The sequence below is a fragment of the Ammodytes marinus genome (assembly GCF_949987685.1).
Source record: "Ammodytes marinus genome assembly, chromosome: 2".
Taxonomy (NCBI): domain Eukaryota; kingdom Metazoa; phylum Chordata; class Actinopteri; order Uranoscopiformes; family Ammodytidae; genus Ammodytes; species Ammodytes marinus.
The window spans coordinates 20,301,698-20,322,566 of NC_137231.1; the positions used below are offsets into that span (position 1 = coordinate 20,301,698).

General features: G+C 40.0%; 1 protein-coding gene across 1 annotated transcript in view; it reads right to left on the bottom strand.

The window, feature by feature from the left end:
- Positions 1-20,869, bottom strand: part of ntrk2a (neurotrophic tyrosine kinase, receptor, type 2a) — a gene marked incomplete at both ends in the record, with an annotated part of 75,599 nt that overhangs the window by 12,242 nt on the left and 42,488 nt on the right. The window contains 2 exons of the mRNA XM_080035231.1: positions 3,694-3,824; positions 10,745-10,930. Coding sequence (XP_079891357.1) covers positions 3,694-3,824; positions 10,745-10,930 — 317 coding nt within the window. The remainder of the gene's footprint in view (positions 1-3,693; positions 3,825-10,744; positions 10,931-20,869) is intronic.

Below are 20,869 nucleotides of genomic sequence, written 5' to 3' on the forward strand. Positions count from 1 at the left end.
CACTGTTTGAGACGTTTTATATTAATGTACGCCATTACAAAGTACAACACTGTTTACGTCCATTATATTCTCTGGTTCCTTTTGAAGCTCATTTTTCCTCTCCCCACCGTGATTTAGGAAACCTGTGAGGGAGAATGTGTAACAGAAGCATCTGTGACAGAGACCAAAGGGATGTGTGTGTGTGAAAGACAGAGAGTGATAGAGGTAGAGAGAGAGTTGCAGGAAATGAAAGTGATACGTGGCTTCAATTCATTTTACCTCAAAAGAGGGAAAATATAGAAAATTCCTCTTGAATAATTGATTGTCTTCCTACAGTACATGACATGGATATACGTTCCCTTTCCACCTTGTGTGTGTGTGTGTGTGTGTGTGTGTGTGTGTGTGTGTGTGTGTGTGTGTGTGTGTGTCTGCCTGTGTTCTAACAATGCAGATATAATCTACCATTACAGAAATAGGTTTAAAGGACAAGAAGAAGTCACGAAGAAAGCTCTGGAAGAAGGAACTGACCTGTGACCTTTCAGCTAGAACGCTGAGATACCAGAAAATGAGACGGGCCGCAACTCCACTTAACCATATTTAACCAATCACGTGTCATAAAACAGAGGCTCAGTCATTTACATTACTGGCTGTAATGTGATACTACACAATGATGCTACATCTGTTGCACATTATTACAGTATGGATACTGTATCAAAGCCTATGCGACAATCTCAGTTTGAAATGTGATCTGGGGCATAAATCTGGGTCTGCTGATAGGTTGCATTCCCTATGATGACAGTGAAAGCATACACTTAAGTTTTTTTTTATAACCATCAGCAAATGATTATTTAACTATTGATTAAACTATTTACAACTAAGTACCTTAACATGTATTAAAAGCGCCACTTAATGCTTACATAGCATTACTAGATTTTATCATTTTACTGATGAAGCCTGAATACAGTAAATCTACAACTGACACTTTACACATACTATCGTACACTGTGTACTTATGGTGAAATGAGATCTGGGATACAACATTTGATTAAAGCAACAAAAGAAGGAAAGATAAAGTAATTCCTGGCAAACATGCACTGCACCACTGGGCTCAATCAGCTAACTGAAGCATTCAATGTATCAAATAACCACCGTAACGGATATTAATCGCTGTTTGAGCAAACCGGATTAATGTGGAATTCAGGAAAGTTACGAAAGAGCCTGCGTGCCAGAAGCATCTACATGAACTATCACAGTCTCTGAACTCCATCATATTGTGCTGCTAGTCATCCAGCCTGTGCAAACTCAGGTCCCCGGACAAATAAAAAGCAATCAACAACCTCTGGCTCAGGAATATAGTCACTCACATTTACATGTGTGAAGACAAAAGTATTGAAAGTGATTGATGACATGCAGGAGTGTACGTATATGCGCATGTACCTGCATGTGTGCCTGTGATCGATGGTGCCCCAGTGTATAATACACGGTCACAGTAAAACAGGCTTCTGTATTATGGCTGACTGGCTGATTGATAGCTGACCCTAAAAAGCTGGACCATTAAGATCTATTAGTGAGTGTAGGTTATTGTAATGTGGTGTACAGGGCAGAACATGTTTCTATAATATAGCATGCATGACAAAGTGCAGCATTAGTACTCATGAGGGAGGGGGGTATTTAAAGGAATAATACACCTCGAAATACCAATCACTGCATGTTTTTTCTATAATGTTGAACAGCTCGAAATGTCTCTTCATGTTTAAAAGCTGAGACAGGATGATGAGGATTCAGTGGCACATAATGTAGTCCTTCATAATAATATATTTTCATCTAAATGTTACGTGAATGTCCAGAAAGTCAAATGTAAGTATCGAAATGCCAAAATCCGTTTTAAAGATCTCAAGTTGCAGTGTCCCGTCTAAGATAATATGGTTTTTATTTTACACTAATGAATTAGTTTGGGTCCTCAATTCACACTGGGCATCAACAAAAGTCTGCTGCAGAGGTTGAGTTGCAGACACTTTAAAGGGTCAGCACAACCAAATCATGAAAAAGACACACTTTGTGTTTCTTGAGTAACCAATTACATGACATCAATCATAAATTGCGAAATTACAGAGTTACAGAAGCTAGTGGGATAGAGGCATTTTGAGGAATCAACGTGCAATCTGCCCTTTTGATACCATGCCTATCTGAGAATGAAGAGAGACATGCCTAAGGAACTTGGTCTAACTCTGTCACACAACAATGGAAATGTAAAGTATTTTGTTTATGTTTCTTCTAGCTTTAAAAAAGAATTCATCAATGGCAACTACAAACAGTTATCATGTGAACTCAAGTACATTCAACTAAAAAAACATGGTCCCTTTATGTTCTTTTGTTATTTTTAGTGAACCAGCTCTTTAAGCAAGGAGTGAAGGCAATGTCATCATTTATTTGAAAAACAAATCTGTTTCCACAAGCTGTCATCACATCTTTTTCTTTGTTGATGCAGCAACAAGGGAGAGGAAAAGACAACTGGAGAGAGGAGGACGAGCGGAGCATGAAGAGTGGACTATAAGCAGGTGGTGCATTAGCTAATTGAGAGGAGTAAAAAAACAATTTTGAATCGAAAGTGTTAAATCAATGAAGTGACTCAAATGATTGAATGATTCACCTACTGTATCTATGCCATGCCGACATGCAGTTTGAGAAATGGAATTACATTTTCTTGTGTACGTTGTGTGCTGATTATGTGCTTTACTAGATTTGACATGCGATTAGCAACACACATGATCTCGTTCTACAACCAGGAACCACGGCTTCCCTAGGATTTTCAGGTGCATATTTTACTAAGCTGGACGAAGAAATGGAGCGATTGAGAAGAGAGGCAAAGGTGGAGAATTTGAGAAGAGAAAAGTAACAGGATGAAGAACTGCAGCAGATAGAGAGGAAGAGGTACTATCGGCTGGGAGTTAGAGGTGAGGCGTGGAACACAGAGGAAGTAAAGGAGGACAGAAGAAGGGGTCCTTGACTGTCCATGTATTGTTAATGAGACGCTCTCCGTCAATCAGATCCTGTTTCACCGCAGACCAGGAGAGAGAGAGAGAGAGAGAGAGAGAGAGAGCATCCATGATGGAGAGATGGATGCGATGGGAGGATGCTCCCTAGGAAACCGTTCAATTTGACCCAGGAAGTCAGCGGTTTGAGTGTAATTACACCTTTCTGCTTCAAGAGAAAGCTGTTAAAAAGGAGTGACTTCTCTAACACTAAGGGAGGAAATGGAGACAAGGACATGCTAAAACGTAGAGTCCACATAATGCACAGCTTTCATTTAGATGTATCGGGCTAATTATACTATCACGCTGTACACTGTTCAATATTTCAAATGTATTTCAGGTACCAGATCCGGTTTCAAAGTAGAAAAGGCAAAGACTGAAATAATCTTCACGTTATAGGTGTTATTTGGGAGTCACCAATCATCCTGTAGGAGCAGGGATTTTCAGAAAATCTCATTTTAAAAGCTATAGACTCATCATGAATTAAGATATCGTCTGGGTTGTATATCAGTTACTTTTTACAAAAGAATAATTCTTCCCCTTTATGTCTGGTCTTTGTTTTAGGATATACATGGTAAAATAGAGTTTGTGTGTTGTTCAATTAAGGTATTTTTGCACAGTAGAAATGTATACAATCTTTTGAAATGTGCGCTTGCAGTGAAACATTAGGGCTTCAGATTACCTTGACAGCGACCAATATCTTCTCCTGGCTAGGTGAGAGGTTGTAACATTCGGCGAGGAAGACTTTTCCAAAGGCTCCCTCTCCCAGCTCTCTCTTCAGCACGATGTTGTGTCTCTTAATGTGCTGGACAACTGTTGAAAAGAGGAGGAGAAATCCACTTTAAAGGGTGGTTTAGAAATAGTGTGTTCACATGAGGTCACATAAAGAAGGTATCTTATGTTGGGAGCTGGGACATTATATAAACTAGAGTCATCCCTTTTAAATGATGCACAGTTTATTATCCATGTACAACCCCTTTCTTTTTTATGACTCAAGTAAAAGCAGAGGGAGAGTCATTGCAGCAGTGAATGTTTGAGGTTATTTTTTCTGTTGCAAAAATATTTCATGTTATCTTTATACTGTATGTCATATGAATGCAACAGTAAATAGGCAAACCCACAGTTTTGGCATATACTAGCTTGTTTTACTGTGATGTATATATATAAAAGTCTCTCTCAGTCTGTTTCATGCACGTAATCACTGACACACACACACACACACACACACACACACACACACACACACACACACACACACACACACACACACACACACACACACACACACACACACACACACACGCACACACACACACACACACATAGGGAGAGAGGACACAGAGAGCTGAGATTTATCTATGATGTGATTAAGAGGCACATTTGAAGAAAAGCTGTCCACTCAGAATATCACATTAAAGCCCAGCTAGACTCTCAGAAGCAGCATCGATTTACACTGTAAGCTACCGAGGTCCACCATAACCCAATAATGTAGCGTCTGAGAGAGAAAGAGGGAGAGAGCGAAGAAAAGCTTCTGGTCTGCATCAGATAAGTAAAGGCAACTAATTATCAATGTAAGATTATGATGGAGAATACACCTACTATGCAGTGTGTGTGTGTGTGTGTGTGTGTGTGTGTGTGTGTGTGTGTGTGTGTGTGTGTGTGTGAGTGTGTGAGCATCAGTACGTTGATCATAAACAGCATGAGTCAAAATTTAGTTATAAGCAGTATCTGACTTTTCCAAAAAATGTCTTATTGCATGAAAAAATATGATTTGATAGAAATGTGTATTTTCATCAACAACAAACACATTTCTGTATCAAATGGTAGCTAGCTTGAGCGATACACACAGCTAGCTGAAACTGAAGCTTAATTTCAGTTGAGTTAATGACTTTGCACTTGTTATTTGTAAATTAAAAATATCCCTTTTGATTCGGTAATAGAGTTGCTATTTTTCATATTTATATAAGAACGGTATGAGAAGACATTTTGTTGGTAGATATGGCCATTTCCATATGGCCAAGCTCCTGTAGTAACTGCCCTCAGTCAGTACTCTGGCCAGTATACAGTATGTGTAATCTCTGCATTTCTTCTTCTTCAAGTCACAGATGACTTTTTTGTTCCAGTAATAAACACAAATGACAATCTCTTCCTAAGCCTTTAAGAGTATAAAACACACCAAGCTATAATTGTAAGGAAAGGATATTGTGTTCCAAGAGCGGATATTGTGAGGAAAACAAATTAAATTTGTGGTCACTCAACAATTTGCAGATATTTTCGGTAAGATGTGATTTTAAAATAAGGCACCAACGTTTGTGGAAACATTTCCTCATGGTGTTGATACAAAAACATAAATTACATTATGTTTCATTTTGCTGAGGCTAATTAAACATTAGGCTATGCAGTATGTAGAATATGCATATGCTTTAGAATGGACATTTTGGTTTTATTCAATAAACTGCTGACAACATTTTTACCAAATTCCCCCAGAAATATTGCCATTTAGAGCATTTCCATTAAGAAATGTAGAGATGAAGATTTAAGAAAAATCCAGACTGGTCTCTTAATTTTTTTCCAGAGCTTTATATTCACCATCTCCCTCATGAAATGATCGTCTTAGCAGGTCAGAGATTCCATTGAAGCCACAATTCCCCGTGCAGCAGCAGCACATAATAAACCCACATTCCTACAAGGCAACTACCCAGCATTTAACAAGCTAATAACCACAAGGCATCATTTCCTACTTCAGTAGTGTAATAAGTGTTCATACATGAAAACTGCCTCGCACCACTTCCACTAAACACCCTAAAATAGTCTCTCTAGGTCGTCCTCAGACGAGCCCTCCATCGTTGCTTCCAGTCATCCCGATTCTCCATACATCTGGCCAGTTCATTGGTACTTTGCGCTCCTGCATCCTTCTTGAGTATATCCACGTATGATAGTGTAGGGCGTCCTCGAGACCGATGACCATGATTTGGTTCCCATAGTACCAATTTGCTGGCTGGCAGCTCTTGGTGTCTTTGGCAGTGTCCCGCCAGTCTCATTCTTCTAGAAGCTACTTTCTCGCTAACCCTTGGTATTCCTTCATACAGGATACTGTTGGTAACATGAGTACTCTTGCTGATGTTAAGTACTGCACGCAGCATCCTGCTGTAGCACCCGTCTAGAGACTTCTGCAAGGTTGGCTTCAGGGACCAGCATTCGCTGCAGTAGAGGAGTACAGACTCTACCGTTGCATAGAAGAAGCTGAGTTTGATTTGACGGGGAGGTTAGAGTTCCAAACACAGGTCATTCCGTTCAGGGCCCTCCATGCGAGTGCCTTCCTCACCTTTAGGTCCTGCTCGGTTGAGTTGAGCCCAGATACTTGAAGTCCTCGACTTCCTTCAGCACAGAGCCACCAGATGTTGTCAGCGGTTGATGCTCCAGTGAGATGTTGTAAGTGATGACCTCTGATGACCTAAAATAGTAGGCTAATAAATAAGCTGATGCATGCAGACCAATGCTTCCCCTGTTTTTTTTTTCTTTTCTGGCAAAAAGATTTGGTGTTGGCCTCACATTCTGTTTTATTTTTTTAAATGTGTTGACTCTTTATTGTAAAATTTATAATTTGTCATTGATGTCATTCATATAATATAGGTGCGCACAGCAATAAAGAACTTTCAAAATGTCTTCAAATTGCTCATGAATTCTTCTTTCAAGAGGCCTTTTTCACGTTTACAGTCCTTCCAGTCCGCCTTCATTATCAAACTGTCTCTATATGTATGTGCGGTGCTACATATCAACCCTCTTCTCCTCAATCAGCATCATTAATTAAGATCTACACAAATGTTATTGCCCATCTATCAAACGTTACACTATTATTCTCTCTTGATGTTTTCCTTAATTAGTTCCCATTTTCCCTGCTCATCACACCCGCTCATCTTCCCTCATTTAGCATCGCTCCATCCAGTCTGGTCATCTTACTCTCACTCTCCTTATTTAGCATCCCTGTGTTCCACCATTTATTACTCCCTATTGTCGTTTCCCTCAGCTGCTAGACCTATCACTTTTTAATCAGCATTCTGCAAACATTAACATCCACACGTGTTCTTCCTCCGTACTGTTGCTCCATCACTCTTTTTTCCCATCTCTTTTCCCATGACAGTGCTTACAACATTAACATCTAAATGGATAATATTTCCCATCAACCCCCTCCTCACCCACTTTTTTCCATCTGTTTTATTCCCCTGTCCTCTGTTCCCCCTTGCTCTCACACCTTTCCTCCTTAACCCTCATCCTCACTGGTATTAACCTCACTGGTATTTTATTCTATCATTCAAATTGTTCATGACTTTGTCAATCTATCTGTTGCACATTACTAAATATTATTGTCTTCTGATTATATTCTAATTCCTTCTTTTTAAAAATACAAATGTATTGGGGTCATTTTGACCCCAGTCCATTCCGCTTATGCAGTTTTAATACATTTAACAATTTATTTAGTTTATCTTTGCCTTAGTTTCTCAGTGATTCTTGAGAAGTGGGACAAAACAGTGCAATGTTGAAAAATACAAACCCTACGTTTAGGCAAATTAAATTACATGTATGTATCATGTAACAACATATACTAAGCTACTGAGCTAAGCTTTGACACAACCTCCCAGCTTTTGTCCTTTTTATCAACATGGGCTTTTTAGCTTGCCATTCCATGTGTCAACACCGTCAGACACCAAAAACATAAATTAATTTTCCCTCAATTTATGCTAGACCCATGAGATGTATAGTGATCACAAATATTCACCAAGACAGACAGAAAAACATTTTTTTTTCAAAATGTATATGAATATAATTTTTTTTTAACATCTGACGGTGTTGACATATTCAATGTTTCATAAACAGAACAAATGGAGTTTTCCTAGTAGCCATTTGGTTTTTCTGTTGATGATAGGTGCTAGTATGAACTAGCTACTTCAGGAAAATAAAATGATCGAAACATTTTAAATAACTTCTTCAGAAATTGTAAGTAAAATATTCTAAAACTACAACACTTATCAGAGCCTGTCTGACTCTAATGTACTCTGCAGAGGTAGAATGTGACAACAGGTCCTTCATAATGACAGCTGCTCCTTATTTTGGCTGATTTTCTTACATTTTAATGGATTGTCTGACGGTGGTGAAAAACTGTTTTTATTGATTTAGGAATAACATTTCCATAACAATGTTAATCCTCATTCCCTAGATACATCAACAACACACAAAAGGCCAAAAGATCCGCTGGGATGGAAACCATGGAAACATTTAGAGATACTGTGCACAAAGCCAAGAGGAAGGTGTAACAACAAAGATGAAGGAATAAAAAAACCTGTCCTTCTGTTCAGGGCTGTAGCTACTATTGAGAGGCATGAAGGTCAAGTTTTTTCTCTTTTTAAGTTTTAGCACACACACACACACACACACACACACACACACACACACACACACACACACACGTGCACACAAGCGCGCGCACACACACACACACACACACACACACACACACACACACACACACACACACACACACAATTCTGATTCTGAAAAACAATGAGTTTCTATTTTGTAGGCTACAATGAAAAACCTGCACATACAATATATGTGAAAAGTTAACTCCACTATTTTGAGACTCATTGTGTTTATATTTAACTCCCATAAAGAATATGCGTTGGTAATTTATTGGTTCTATAGGCTACTGATCTCTATTAAAGCTGTGTTTAGTGAATGCGTTTTAATATGCTATGCATTTAGTTAAAATGTGTGCTTTTTCTAATACAGCCAGGACTTCATCATTTGAACGTAGACATGTTCAGAGGCAGTTCTGTTCGTACGAGTACGTACGAACAAATAGGTTTAGACACAGATTTTTTCATGCGCTTAGGTTTGTGAATGAGACCAACTGATCTGAGAATGTTATTCTTGAGGAAATTCCTCAGAATAACTGCTTCCTCTAAACAGCCCAGGCCAAGTATTATTAAAATTAAAATTAAACACTTTTTGGAGGGTGTCTGTCGGGTTTTTGGTGGGAATTGGATTTGTGTCCCAGTATTACTAAAATCCTCACCACCCTGCTTCAGTTTCTTGACATGCATGCTATGTGTGTTTATACTGTAGTATATGTACGATTAGGGAAACATAAACACAGTAGTGACCACATATGCAAGTGCAATGGTTTGTTTCACACAAGTGGTTAGCTGAAGCATTGCAACACATCTTCCACCAATTACACATGCATCCATCATCTCTGCAGAGTAATTGTTGCTTTATTGCTGCAAAGAAGTCTGTGCCATCTTTTAAGTAAAAACGTGTACCCCCCGCCACTGTTTCCTGTATTCATTACCAAAGGACATAAGCTGGTTACGGCCACTGTTTAAATAGAGTTCAGTTCTTGGCATGCAACCTGGAGCCACTTTGCCAAACTGTCTCCATCAAAGGCTATTGTACGGTTCTGAAAAGGCAGAGTGCCAAATAATCGGTCAGATACTCTCAGTATTTATGCTGCCTGTCTTGGAGTCAAAGAAGCACGCAGAGTAATAGTTGTAATGGCTGTAATATATTAAAAAACACAAGCTAGAGCAGACACACACACACACAAACACACACGCAGGCCCACACACACCCACACACACACACACACACAAACACTGTGCACAGCGTTATTGACTTCCATTGATCGTCAGTGCTTTCATTCTTGTCTTTGGGCTGTAAATCCAGTTCATCTTTCGGTTATATCGCAGAGCTGAAGAGGTTATCCCACCCAATCACCCATCGTTATAGATCCTCAACCTTGCCCTCAACACACACACACACACACACACACACACACCCACACAAACACACACACACACACACACACACACACACACACACACACACACACACACACACACACACACACACACACACAAACACACACACATGCGGTTCCATAATTTACTGCAACACAAGGCCAAAGCAAGGAGAAGCTTTTATTACTTGCCAATAATCATAATGTCATGTTGATGGACCAGGTCAATATCCTCATCTGCTTTCTGTCTGTCTATTTTACTGTCGCTCTCTCTCTTCAGCTCTTCTCATGTTTCTCTTCTATTTCTGTTTATCTCTTTGTGCTTCCCTTTCTTGTTGACCACTTTCTCCTTGTCCTTCTGTGTCTGGCTTTGTTGAATTTGCTGTGTGTACCTGCTGTGCACGGACATTACGGTCACCCTCAGCAAAGAATACTTGGAGCTGCACAGGGTTGGCTCGCAGACTCACGATTGTACCTTCCGCTATACTGTATGAGTGAGTCTCACATGGAAAGTCTGGAATGTATGAATGGATTTGTGCATAACATATACTGGGCTTGCACACACACACACACACACACACACACACACACACACACACACACACACACACACGCACACACGCACGCACGCACGCACACACACGCGCACGCGCACACACACACACACACACACACACACACACACACACACACACACACACACACACACACACAGAGACAGAAACAGACTTGCATATAAATCGACTTTCTATTTCCCACTTTTCACTCAGATTTGACAGCTTATCCTCAGCAGCTCCAAGGTCATTGCCATGACATCAGGAAAGATGGTGCCATGGTTACTTGTTTGTACTCCATTTGTATGGCTCATAATGGACAAATAAACGTACAGTATAGCTCATTCGGTACACATCAAAAGCTTGATGAGATCTTGACTTACACGTGTCGGTTTTGAGCAGGCTGTTTGTGCTCCGGAAGTACTGTGGGTTCTCAATCACCGGGATTTTGGTCATGCCGATGATGACCGCGTCAGGGCCCATCTCAGAGGAAGGGGTGTTGCTGCCGTTGGAGACGTGGTGGAGGGGTGAGGCAGAATCATCGTCGTTGCTGATCACTGAAGACGGTCCTGAGAGAGGAAATTCTGGATATTAAAATGTTTCCATACAACATAATTGTTTTAATTAAAAATGCAGAAACGGCATTCAGTGAGGTGGGTTGGCATGAGTCAGACTGCGAGCCTCACCCCATTACAGAAAAATCACACATCAATGTTCACTTTTTCTCACATACGGATAAACATTCAAATACAAAAATAGGTAGTGCAACAAAATAAGGTAGTGTGCAAGGCCTAACATTGAACAATCACATCAGAGAGACAACAAACCTAATGACTTGTGTATGGCCAAAAAGAATAACACTATGTCAGAGTATTAACTATGAATCTGTATGAAAAGGACTCACACAGGCATTGTGAGGCAATGGACAAGTAAAGCAGTACTTCACTGAAGACATTGCATTTCTTAACACAATGACACAGTGAATATTGAACTGAAGCTTGACTTAAGAAAATTATAACAGATTGCTTTTATCAACTATTAAGGTCTGTTTATATGATGTCATCTGAAATAACTGCTCTCAGCTGACTATAAAATATAGGATAACAAATATCCAAGTTAATGATAGACAACAATGCTTGTAAATAAACCTAATCGTCTAGGCACATTGAGGGGGTTTGCAAATAAGTGCTTTTCAGTGCGTTATTCTACAAGTGCTGTTTTTCATGATTCTAACACTGTAATTTCATCTTATTAATGTATTGTTCTCTGATTACTGGTGTGACCTACTTGACTTACTGTAAATGAGAAAATGTGTTTTTGCATATGTGTGTGCGAGCACATGCTTGTTGTCTTTCATCAGCTCTGCAATGCTTGTAAGATGAAGAAAAATAACACCTGAGACAAGTTGGAGCATGGGTCTCAACATAGACAGGAAAGCAAAATTCGGGATAACACACACACACATACAGGGAATGAATACGAAACACGGTCACAAAACTTTTGACTAGACCTCTTCAAGGCATAAGCTTAAGCCAGCAAACTCTCATGTGATGGGTTCTGCTGAATTATAACACCGGTTGACATCGTTCGTTTCCTCTGTCCCAGGCCTCATATCAGGCTCTAGTGCTGATGACAGGCTTTGATTTAGGGGGAGAAACTGAGAGTTTGTATGTGAGGATGTGTGTGTGTGAGTGTAAACCGGCTGGCGTGTTTGCTTTGGTGACTCATATGAGGACTGAAAAAGGCCTTGAGGGAGAAAAAGAATGAGAGTGAGAGCACAATAGTTTGTTTTCTGAGTGTGGAGATCTGCACACAAGTTTGTTGTGTGTGTGTGTGTGTGTGTGTGTGTGTGTGTGTGTGTGTGTGTGTGTGTGTGTGTGTGTGCGTGCGTGCGTGCATGTGCGTGTGTGCATCTGTGTGGTCAGCTGTGACGTCTTGTGCCGCAGCTTTCTGTGTCCACTATCACAATTGTATTTCAATGTGTCACTTTCTATAAATGTAAGTTGATTAAGAGGGGATAAAAAGATCAATACTAAAGTTGGGGGTTGCTTTAAAAAAATATATTATAAACTGTTTATTTCCGACCAATTCTTTTTTTGTTGCTGCCTTACAAAAAAACATCTCAAAACTTCAGCTTCTCATGCTTTTACAGTAACAAACCATTAGTATTAGTGTGGGAATGTAGATTTGATATACTGTATTATTTTGCATTGTATTTCTATTTATTTATTTTTCTTCATTTCATCACCTTATTTACTATTTTTGTGAGAAAGGAGGGAGGGGTAAAGGGAGAAATAAAGCAATTCAAATAGAACTTTGCTTTTAACTAACTAATACATGATTCTAAATGTTCTAGATTATTTTGTATACATTTTAATTATTTATTTTGGCCTAAAATTAAAATAGAATTAGGATTTTGTAAACCAAAAATATAAATGTAATCCTTCAGTTTTTTCTGAAAACGTACCAAAGATCAAATGTAGCGATGATTTTTTTTTTGGTTAAATGTTTTTCTTGTAAATCAACAAAATATACACACATGAACTGCATATGTTTTCAAGCCCTCAAAGCAAAAGTAAAGTTATAAACGGACTTTCTGCTTTCAACAGTCACAGTACATCTTGACTGAAATTTTCAAGATCAATAGAACAACATGTATTATTTCTATTTTCGCTCAAAGGCAGCCATTTTGCATCGTTACAGCTGAAAGTTCTACACAACGAACTGTTCACAGAATGTGTCTCACTGCAGACATTCAGCATTCAAGAAATGAAGCTACTATTTTTCAAGCTGCTGGAGTTGTGTAATTATTTGCAATTTTGATCTCAACGAAAAAGAGAGAAAAAAGAATACATGACGCAAAAGCGAGTGCAGGTTATTGTCTGTCAATATGTGTGTGTTTGTGTTGAGAGGGGCTGAAGATCATTAACACAGAGAGAGGTCCCAGGGTCAGATCGTTATAAATACTGTTAAGCTGAGTTGCAACAGGAGCCTGTGTGTGTGTGTGTGTGTGTGTGTGTGTGTGTGTGTGTGTGTGTGTGTGTGTGTGTGTGTGTGTGTGTGTGTGTGTGTGTGTGTGTGAAAGAAAAAGAAAGAAAGAGAGGTTGTGTAGGGTCCACAGGGAATGACCTGGTGAAAGGGGGATGAAAAGATGTAGCACTTGGAGGTAGAGGGTGGACGAGATGGACAGGGGAGGTGAAGGTATAAGTGGGGTCAGGTCACGACCCAACACTGTTAATAGACATGGAACCGATGTTTAAACTGGTGGAGACCTCAGTCTGCCGCAGAGAAGCCCAGTTTAACAGTCAATAAAATGCATTGCCTTCCATTTAAAGTTCAGGTCAGGACTGAGAGGTGGGTTGCAGGAAGATGAGCACCAGTTATGTAATTTTTTCTTCTTTTTTCAAGGTAAAGACGCCTCACTAAAGACTTTATAGCCTTAGAATTAGAATGAATTGTGAATTTTGTGCAAATCAGATAGGCTTTTATTTGTAATGGTCATGATAAAACTGCACCCACCAAAGTCATTACCCACTTTTATTAGATATACTGTATATAAACCGACACACAAAATATAATTGATAACACTGATTCACAGAAAAAATAAGTAAGTACAGTGAGTCAAACTTGAAGAGCATTAGTGAATTTGAACTTAGTTTACATTACATTACATTATATTAAGTTGAAAGTTGGTTAAAAACCTGTATGATCGCCTGACCCTTGCCCACTCTTGTTGCTTCCCTTGTCAAAAATGTGACCATGGCGTTGTCTTGGCATTCTGTATTTACCAAATTCAGCCAATGTATTGATGGCAGAAAATGTAAGCTGTAAGCAAAGCAGCAGCAAACGCACAAGCCATGTGTATTTACCGCTCTCGTTTCATTGAATCCAGCCGCAGGTGTTAGATACCAGCTCACGACCAAAGCGAACGTTTTTCACCCAGACAGACACACAATTCCCTGAAGCATTTCAGACCAAACAAAGAGCTAAAAGAAAAGTGAATATTGGACTAAGTGGCCATAAGCCCGACTCCCTCAGGTAAATGACAAAGTTGCTCTGTAACTGCGGGATGTGTAAATAAGCAACTGTTTGTTGATCAATGTGTACCACCCAGGATGAATTTGCGTCAACACCCGTCTTTGCCACTATGCATTGACCTTTGGTTCCATTTCAACATGCCTTTGGTGAATTTTCCATGTTCCCAAATCAGTATTTGGGGAGTACAATGCCACTTCAACAAATAGGAATGATCATGAAAACTACTAAAGGTCAAAACAAAAAAAGTTTCATCAAACTAGAAGTATATAGAGATGGCACTGCCACCAATTGAAGGCCTGCTGCTACTGTAGGAGTGATTCTTTACCAAATGGCCGTGTGCCTGGTTGAACAGCTGTTTCTGTCAAGGGAAGACGAGCAATACTGTCACCTAATTAGATTACAGCTGATGAATAATGACATTGTTAAATTAATGACCTCTAGTCCACACGGCCTGCATCATTAGAGGTTTATGTTGACTGCTGGAAATGAGATGCTTGAAGGAACTGAGCTGATGTATTTCGTCGACATAGTGCTTGTACAACTTTGTCAAGAATGTAGGAACGTCCCTCCGTTTTAGATGGGGATGATACAAATGTAAGCAGTCAGCCAAGATGCAACCCTGATCAGAGACAGTACAGTCCTTTAAAGGGAAATGTGTATTGGAAGAGTTACAGATTCAACACCATTGATTGTGTTACACAGTTATGACTATGTCCAAGTGGACACGCCATCCTTTGGCCCTTTCCTGCAGTGACACTAAAGTCGCTGTTAAGGGCCCGAGGGTTTGGGATCTGGAGTGGAGCAGGAGTTTTATGACAAGGGACTCGGTGGAGCAGGGTGAAAACAATGACTGTGAGCCACTGTATTGATCTCTCTTGGGCTCAAACTGAAGCCATTTATTGCTGCATGTTGCCTAGGGCCACGGCTGTAGAGAGGCTTTTATGGGATTTAAGGACATCAGGGGCTGTCAGTCAGTCTGTTAAAACAGCTTGGTTGTCTCCATGCCCGGGGAGGAACAGCACAAACAGTTATTAACACATAACGGTAGATTTCATGATTTGAGATTATTTTATTGTCTGTAGTCAGCGATGATTGGTTGAAATATGGGCTTTGGATACACTACAGAGGTGGTGATGGACAAACAAGATATTACAGTAGTTGACTATTTGAACAGCAAGCATCTTGGCCATTCCTTCTAACTGAATACCATGTACCAGAGTAGAAACAGATGTCTTTTTTGAGATATTGTTTGCCAATTCCACAGTCACCTTTGCAGAAATTTTGTCTGCCATGAAATCATTTTGTCTAATGATAAAGAGAAATTGACTTTCATACATTTTTTTATTTTAAAGGCAAGAAATTCCTTCATGCGACCCTTAAATCCTTCATATGTTTTATCCAGGCAGTCCACAGTCAGTGGAGCAGTCACTGCTGCCACTGTTGACCCCAACGGTCTCAGTGACAGCAAATGACAACACACACACACACACACACACACACACACACACACACACACACACACACACACACACACACACACACACACACACACACACACACAAATGACTGGTAACATGAACCCCCTACGGTCTCTAAACTGTGCTGTCAACCTGCTGAACACAGGAAGTAATCTATTGATCCAGGAGGAAGAGGAATGGAGAGATGCATGGGAGAGTGACAGACCGAGGAGGAGACAGCAGAAAGGAAGGGGGGTTTGGAGGTGCGTAAAGAGATGCAAGTTCACTGAGTGGCTGCCTCACAGATGGAGGGATGATTGAGTCAAAACAACATACAAACATCTTCTTTCTTTGAGCAATGGGGTCCTACAGTTTGGGCTTCTTCTCGCTTGTTCAAAGTGAGGGAGGGGTCACATATCCCCATGAACCAATCAGGATTTAGCAACATTTCAATCTAAATGTGATAACAGCTGTCTGCTTTTCTGTCCAGGAAAAATGTCAATCGAATCTGTTCAAAAAAGAAATGGGAAAACTCCCGCACGCTGTGTGTTTACTGCTGCAGGAAGAGGACAATTAATGTCTGAATATATTCAGACATTTATTGTCCTCTTCCTTTTTTCACACTTCTTAGAATAATAGTATCATCATGATAATATACCAATCAGAAAACTTAATCTACCAATTAAATATTTTTTTAATTAGTTTTACTTGATTGATATTTTAAATTGTCTCGGAAAACTCAAAAGACAGAGCAACCCCCTGTGACGTGTCAAATTGTTTTGTTTTGTTTGAACAAAAGATGTAACAAAAGCAGCACATCCTCTCACATGAGAAGTGAAAACAGAAGATTTGACCTGTTTTCGCTATTGTTGAAACATTGCCGAAACGTTTAAACAGAAATCTTCAAAATTGTTAATAATAATTTTTCTGTCTGACTAATAAGGGATTACCAATTTAAACATTGCATTTTCCTATGCAGTATGTAAGTGCCAGGTTTATCACTGCAGACACCATTTTAAAGTTTAATTTCAGGGAAAAACGCTTATCTTAGTGAATACCTCTGAAATAAATGTCAAATTTTAAATCCAAATTATGTCCCGTCCATTTGAAAGAAAGAAGGAAGAGATGACAATGGCAAAGGTGTATGCAGCCAACTCTTCAAAAGAGAAAATATGCAAATGCTGGCGCAGATTAAAGCACAAGGCATGGATTAAGGGAGAAGGGCTTCGCATAGAAGAAAGGACAGAGAAATAGTGCCGTTGAATACAGGAGATAGGTAGAATTTCCCCGACACTGCACTTTGGTAGTCCTCCCCCTCTTTGGCCTAATGCAGACGCCTATCACATTCCCCTTTTATCTGTACAGACCACAGGTAAAAATAGACATTTCCTCTTCTCTCTCTGCCTCCCTCACGTCGTATGGCATGTGTCTTCCACCACCCCGCTTCCTTTCGTCATCCTCTTGTTTTTCCCACATCCTCCTCTCTCTATCTCTATCTCTCTTTCTCTAACTTCCCCCTCTTTTCTATTTTAAATTTTTCAACCCACGTTCACCTACTCATATGACCGGCCCCTCCTACTTAAAGCACTCTCGGATGTGAAGAAGCACGGAAGAAAGTGACAGTGAAGGACAAATACAGTAAGTGAGAAAGACTGTGTTTGTGGCAAGGTTTGCTGATTCTGTATCATCAGGCATCTGTTTGAAATGGAGAAAATATTCTTCAAATAATGATCGTGTCCGAATGGGAACATACATTTATATAACTGAATCATGACCAGACTCGTCTTTAACTTGGCACTGTTAATAACTCTTAAATTAGAAATGAATGAAAAGTCACAAAGTTTACTTACCAGAGGGGTATACTACGAAGCGAGATTAAGGGCTGAGCGAGGTCTGTTGAGTCTAAAGCCTTAGTTTTCAGTATCACGAAAGGTGGCTCTCTTTCTACCTGGCTAGATCACCGTGGTAACAGAGGCTGCACGGCTAACCTGCCGAGACCAGTTTTTGTTCCAGAGTTTGAGCTTAAATTCGGCTCTTAGAGCGCTGCCCTTTAAGGAAACTACACATTTTGAAATCCCGCGGACCTGACTATAATGTCTGAGCGATACTTTTCACTAAGTAAACTAGTTAAATCAGTAAACTTATTGATCAGCAAGTTAATGAACGAAACGAAGCCGTGACACAAGGCTTACATTAGAGTGAACTGTAACATCGCGCTGCGGCTTTTTGCCACATGCATAGTTATTGATGCAGAAAATGTAAAATAGCCTAGGACCTACTGTATGCAGCGCCACTCTATGCTCTCACCTCAAATGATTTTACCTGGCGATCTACACACACTGGCTCTTAAAGAGGACCTATGATACTTTTCGACTTTTATGACCTATAAACGTTGTTATAATGATTTATAGTCATGTTTAACCATACTAGAGTATCAAATAATTACGTACATGCATTTCGACGTATTCCCTGCTGACCGTCTGGGGTGGCTACGCAGAGCACTAAAAACTATGGCAGCCGGTCGAGCCGAACTTGTTCAAATTTCCGGGTTTTCTCTGTCACGCTCGGGTCGTTTCTGTCATGTTTCCATGTATGGTAATGCTGCCGCTCAGGCAAGCTCCGGCTGCATGACCCCACCTTCCTGGAAATTTCCCGCTGCTGGAAGGAAGGTAACCAATCACAACAGAGTGGGGTTTGCAGCAGGGGGGGGGGGGGCGGAGAAGCTCAAAGCAGTGTGTAGAGAGAGACTGCTGTGCTCGCTATAGGTAAGAGGAAGAGTGTCCCGAAAATCTACATAGTTTTTTGTGATGTGATTCAGGTTGCTCTATTGCAGTTTTTAACAAGAAATTAAGACCAGAAAAGTAGTATAATAGGATCTCTTTAATGAAGCGTTCCATAAAATCACAGGTTGCAACATTATTTCACTGTGGGCTTCTTTCTTTTCATCAGTAGCGATTACAGTTGGGACGTGACAGGTGACATATTTGTCCGGAAAATACAGACTACAGGTTTTGTATCTAGGCTATTTATTTTAATGCTATTTATAAGATGCAAATAAAGGGCTATTAGCCTAAATCAAAATCAAAATTGTATTAATTTTGATGTGGACAGTGGCCCAAAACTAAAGTGATTTTCCACATAGGCTATGCTATTCATTAGGGGACAGTGTCAGACTTAAATCAGATTCTTAAGTGTAGGATTATCAACTAGGCTAAATGGTGTACTGTTTAAATCCGAGTTCAACCTTTAATTGCTTTATAATGTCACCTTACGCACTGCGAGAACGATCTGTAAAATAAATTAATCAATTCAGTAGCCCAATTTTCTGACAACATTCCACTCTCTCCTTATTTGCAGTAAGAGTTTTTTTTCGGCTCTCTGTTTTCTGCTGTTCTGTGATCATTCAGACTGACAAACTCTTCCTCTTGAGTGAAGTTAGCGACGCACTTTTTTATTTATTTTTATTCAGCTGCTCGCAATCAGTCCGTTTGTGTAAAGTTAGCGGAACAAGATCAGTCCAGTCTGTGCGGAAGCTGAGTCAAATGAAGGGTCAAACGCCCCCTTTCATGGGGACGTGCACAGAGCCTGAAGCCGAAACCCTCGTTCAACATAAGAGGTTGATAACTTCCTTCGTGATACCGGTTAGTTCTGAGCGAGGGTATGTGTTATGTTGAACCAGATCAAAAAAAGAGAGCCGGGCTCTGTGAGTAGGGTCCAGCTGCAGCCCCGGAGACAAGTTACCCTGGCGTGACAACAACACCCAGGCGTGACGGAAGTAACTGTGGTGTGACGGACGTGATTTTTGACTATTTAGCTTCCATGACATGTCTGCTATGTCACTCATTTGCCCTAACCCTAACCACCCAGCTATGATGCCTGAACCTAATCCTCAAAACAATATAGGCCTAAATAACCGAAATTTAGTAGCCTATCGGTCTGCGGTCTTTTTTATTGTTTGACGTGACGTACTCAAGATGGCCGCCGCCGTGTTCCGTCAATGTTCTATCTATATTCTAACCTCTCCCTGTCCCCTTGCCCTAACCCTAACCACCCAACTGTGATGCCTGAACCTAATCGCCAAAACAATATAAATAACACAAACTTAGTATCGGTCTGCTGTCTTGTTATTGTTTGACGTTGTTTACAACTTAGAAGTTTATGACGTTGCAAAAATAAAATCTACAGGTAACGTCCGTCACACCACAGTTACTTCCGTCACGCCTGGGTGTCGTTGTCACGCCAGGGTGCTTGTCTCCGGGGCTGCAGCTGGATACTATTGGGCTCTGTTGAGTTTGTTTCGTAGTATACCCCTCTGGGTACACATTTAAACTACTCTATTTGAGTATTTCCATTTGAAACCTTCTCTTTACTCGAATTTGCAACAGTTTCTTTTCATATTGAAGGTGCACTATGTAACTTTGGGTGTGTCCAAACAGAACATTTTCTAAGGTATATTCTCATAACCTAATAATCAAACCTTCCTCACAAGAAAATTGGATCCCTGGAACTGTTTGAAGTTAGAAAGCTACCTAAAAAGTTACAGTTTCACTGTTGTTGTTTACAGCAGCAGGGCAGACAGTTTTGTTTACAAACATATTCTTATCTTACGTTTGGTTTCAGGTGCCTAAAAATATTTTTGTTTTGTTTTAATCTATGATGATAGAATTATTCAATAATAAGAATTACATGTAGAGTAAGAATGTTTTGTAAACAAACTGCAGGTTATGGAAATGTAAACAAATCCCCCTTCCTTGAAAATGCATAGTGCACCTTTAAGTTTCCACAAAAAAAACATTATGATCCTTTCCTTACAGATTAAACTACATTACACCAAATAAAATATTATGCTCATAGTTTGCACATTTGCTCCACATTGACTAGAAGAGGTATCTGTTGATGTGCACAGCAATGAACAGCGGTTCCCAACCTAGGGGACAGGGCCCCAACCAAAGGGTCGCTGCGATGATTAATGTGGTATTTCTTTTGCTTGCTTGGCCTTGAACAGTTTTTGAA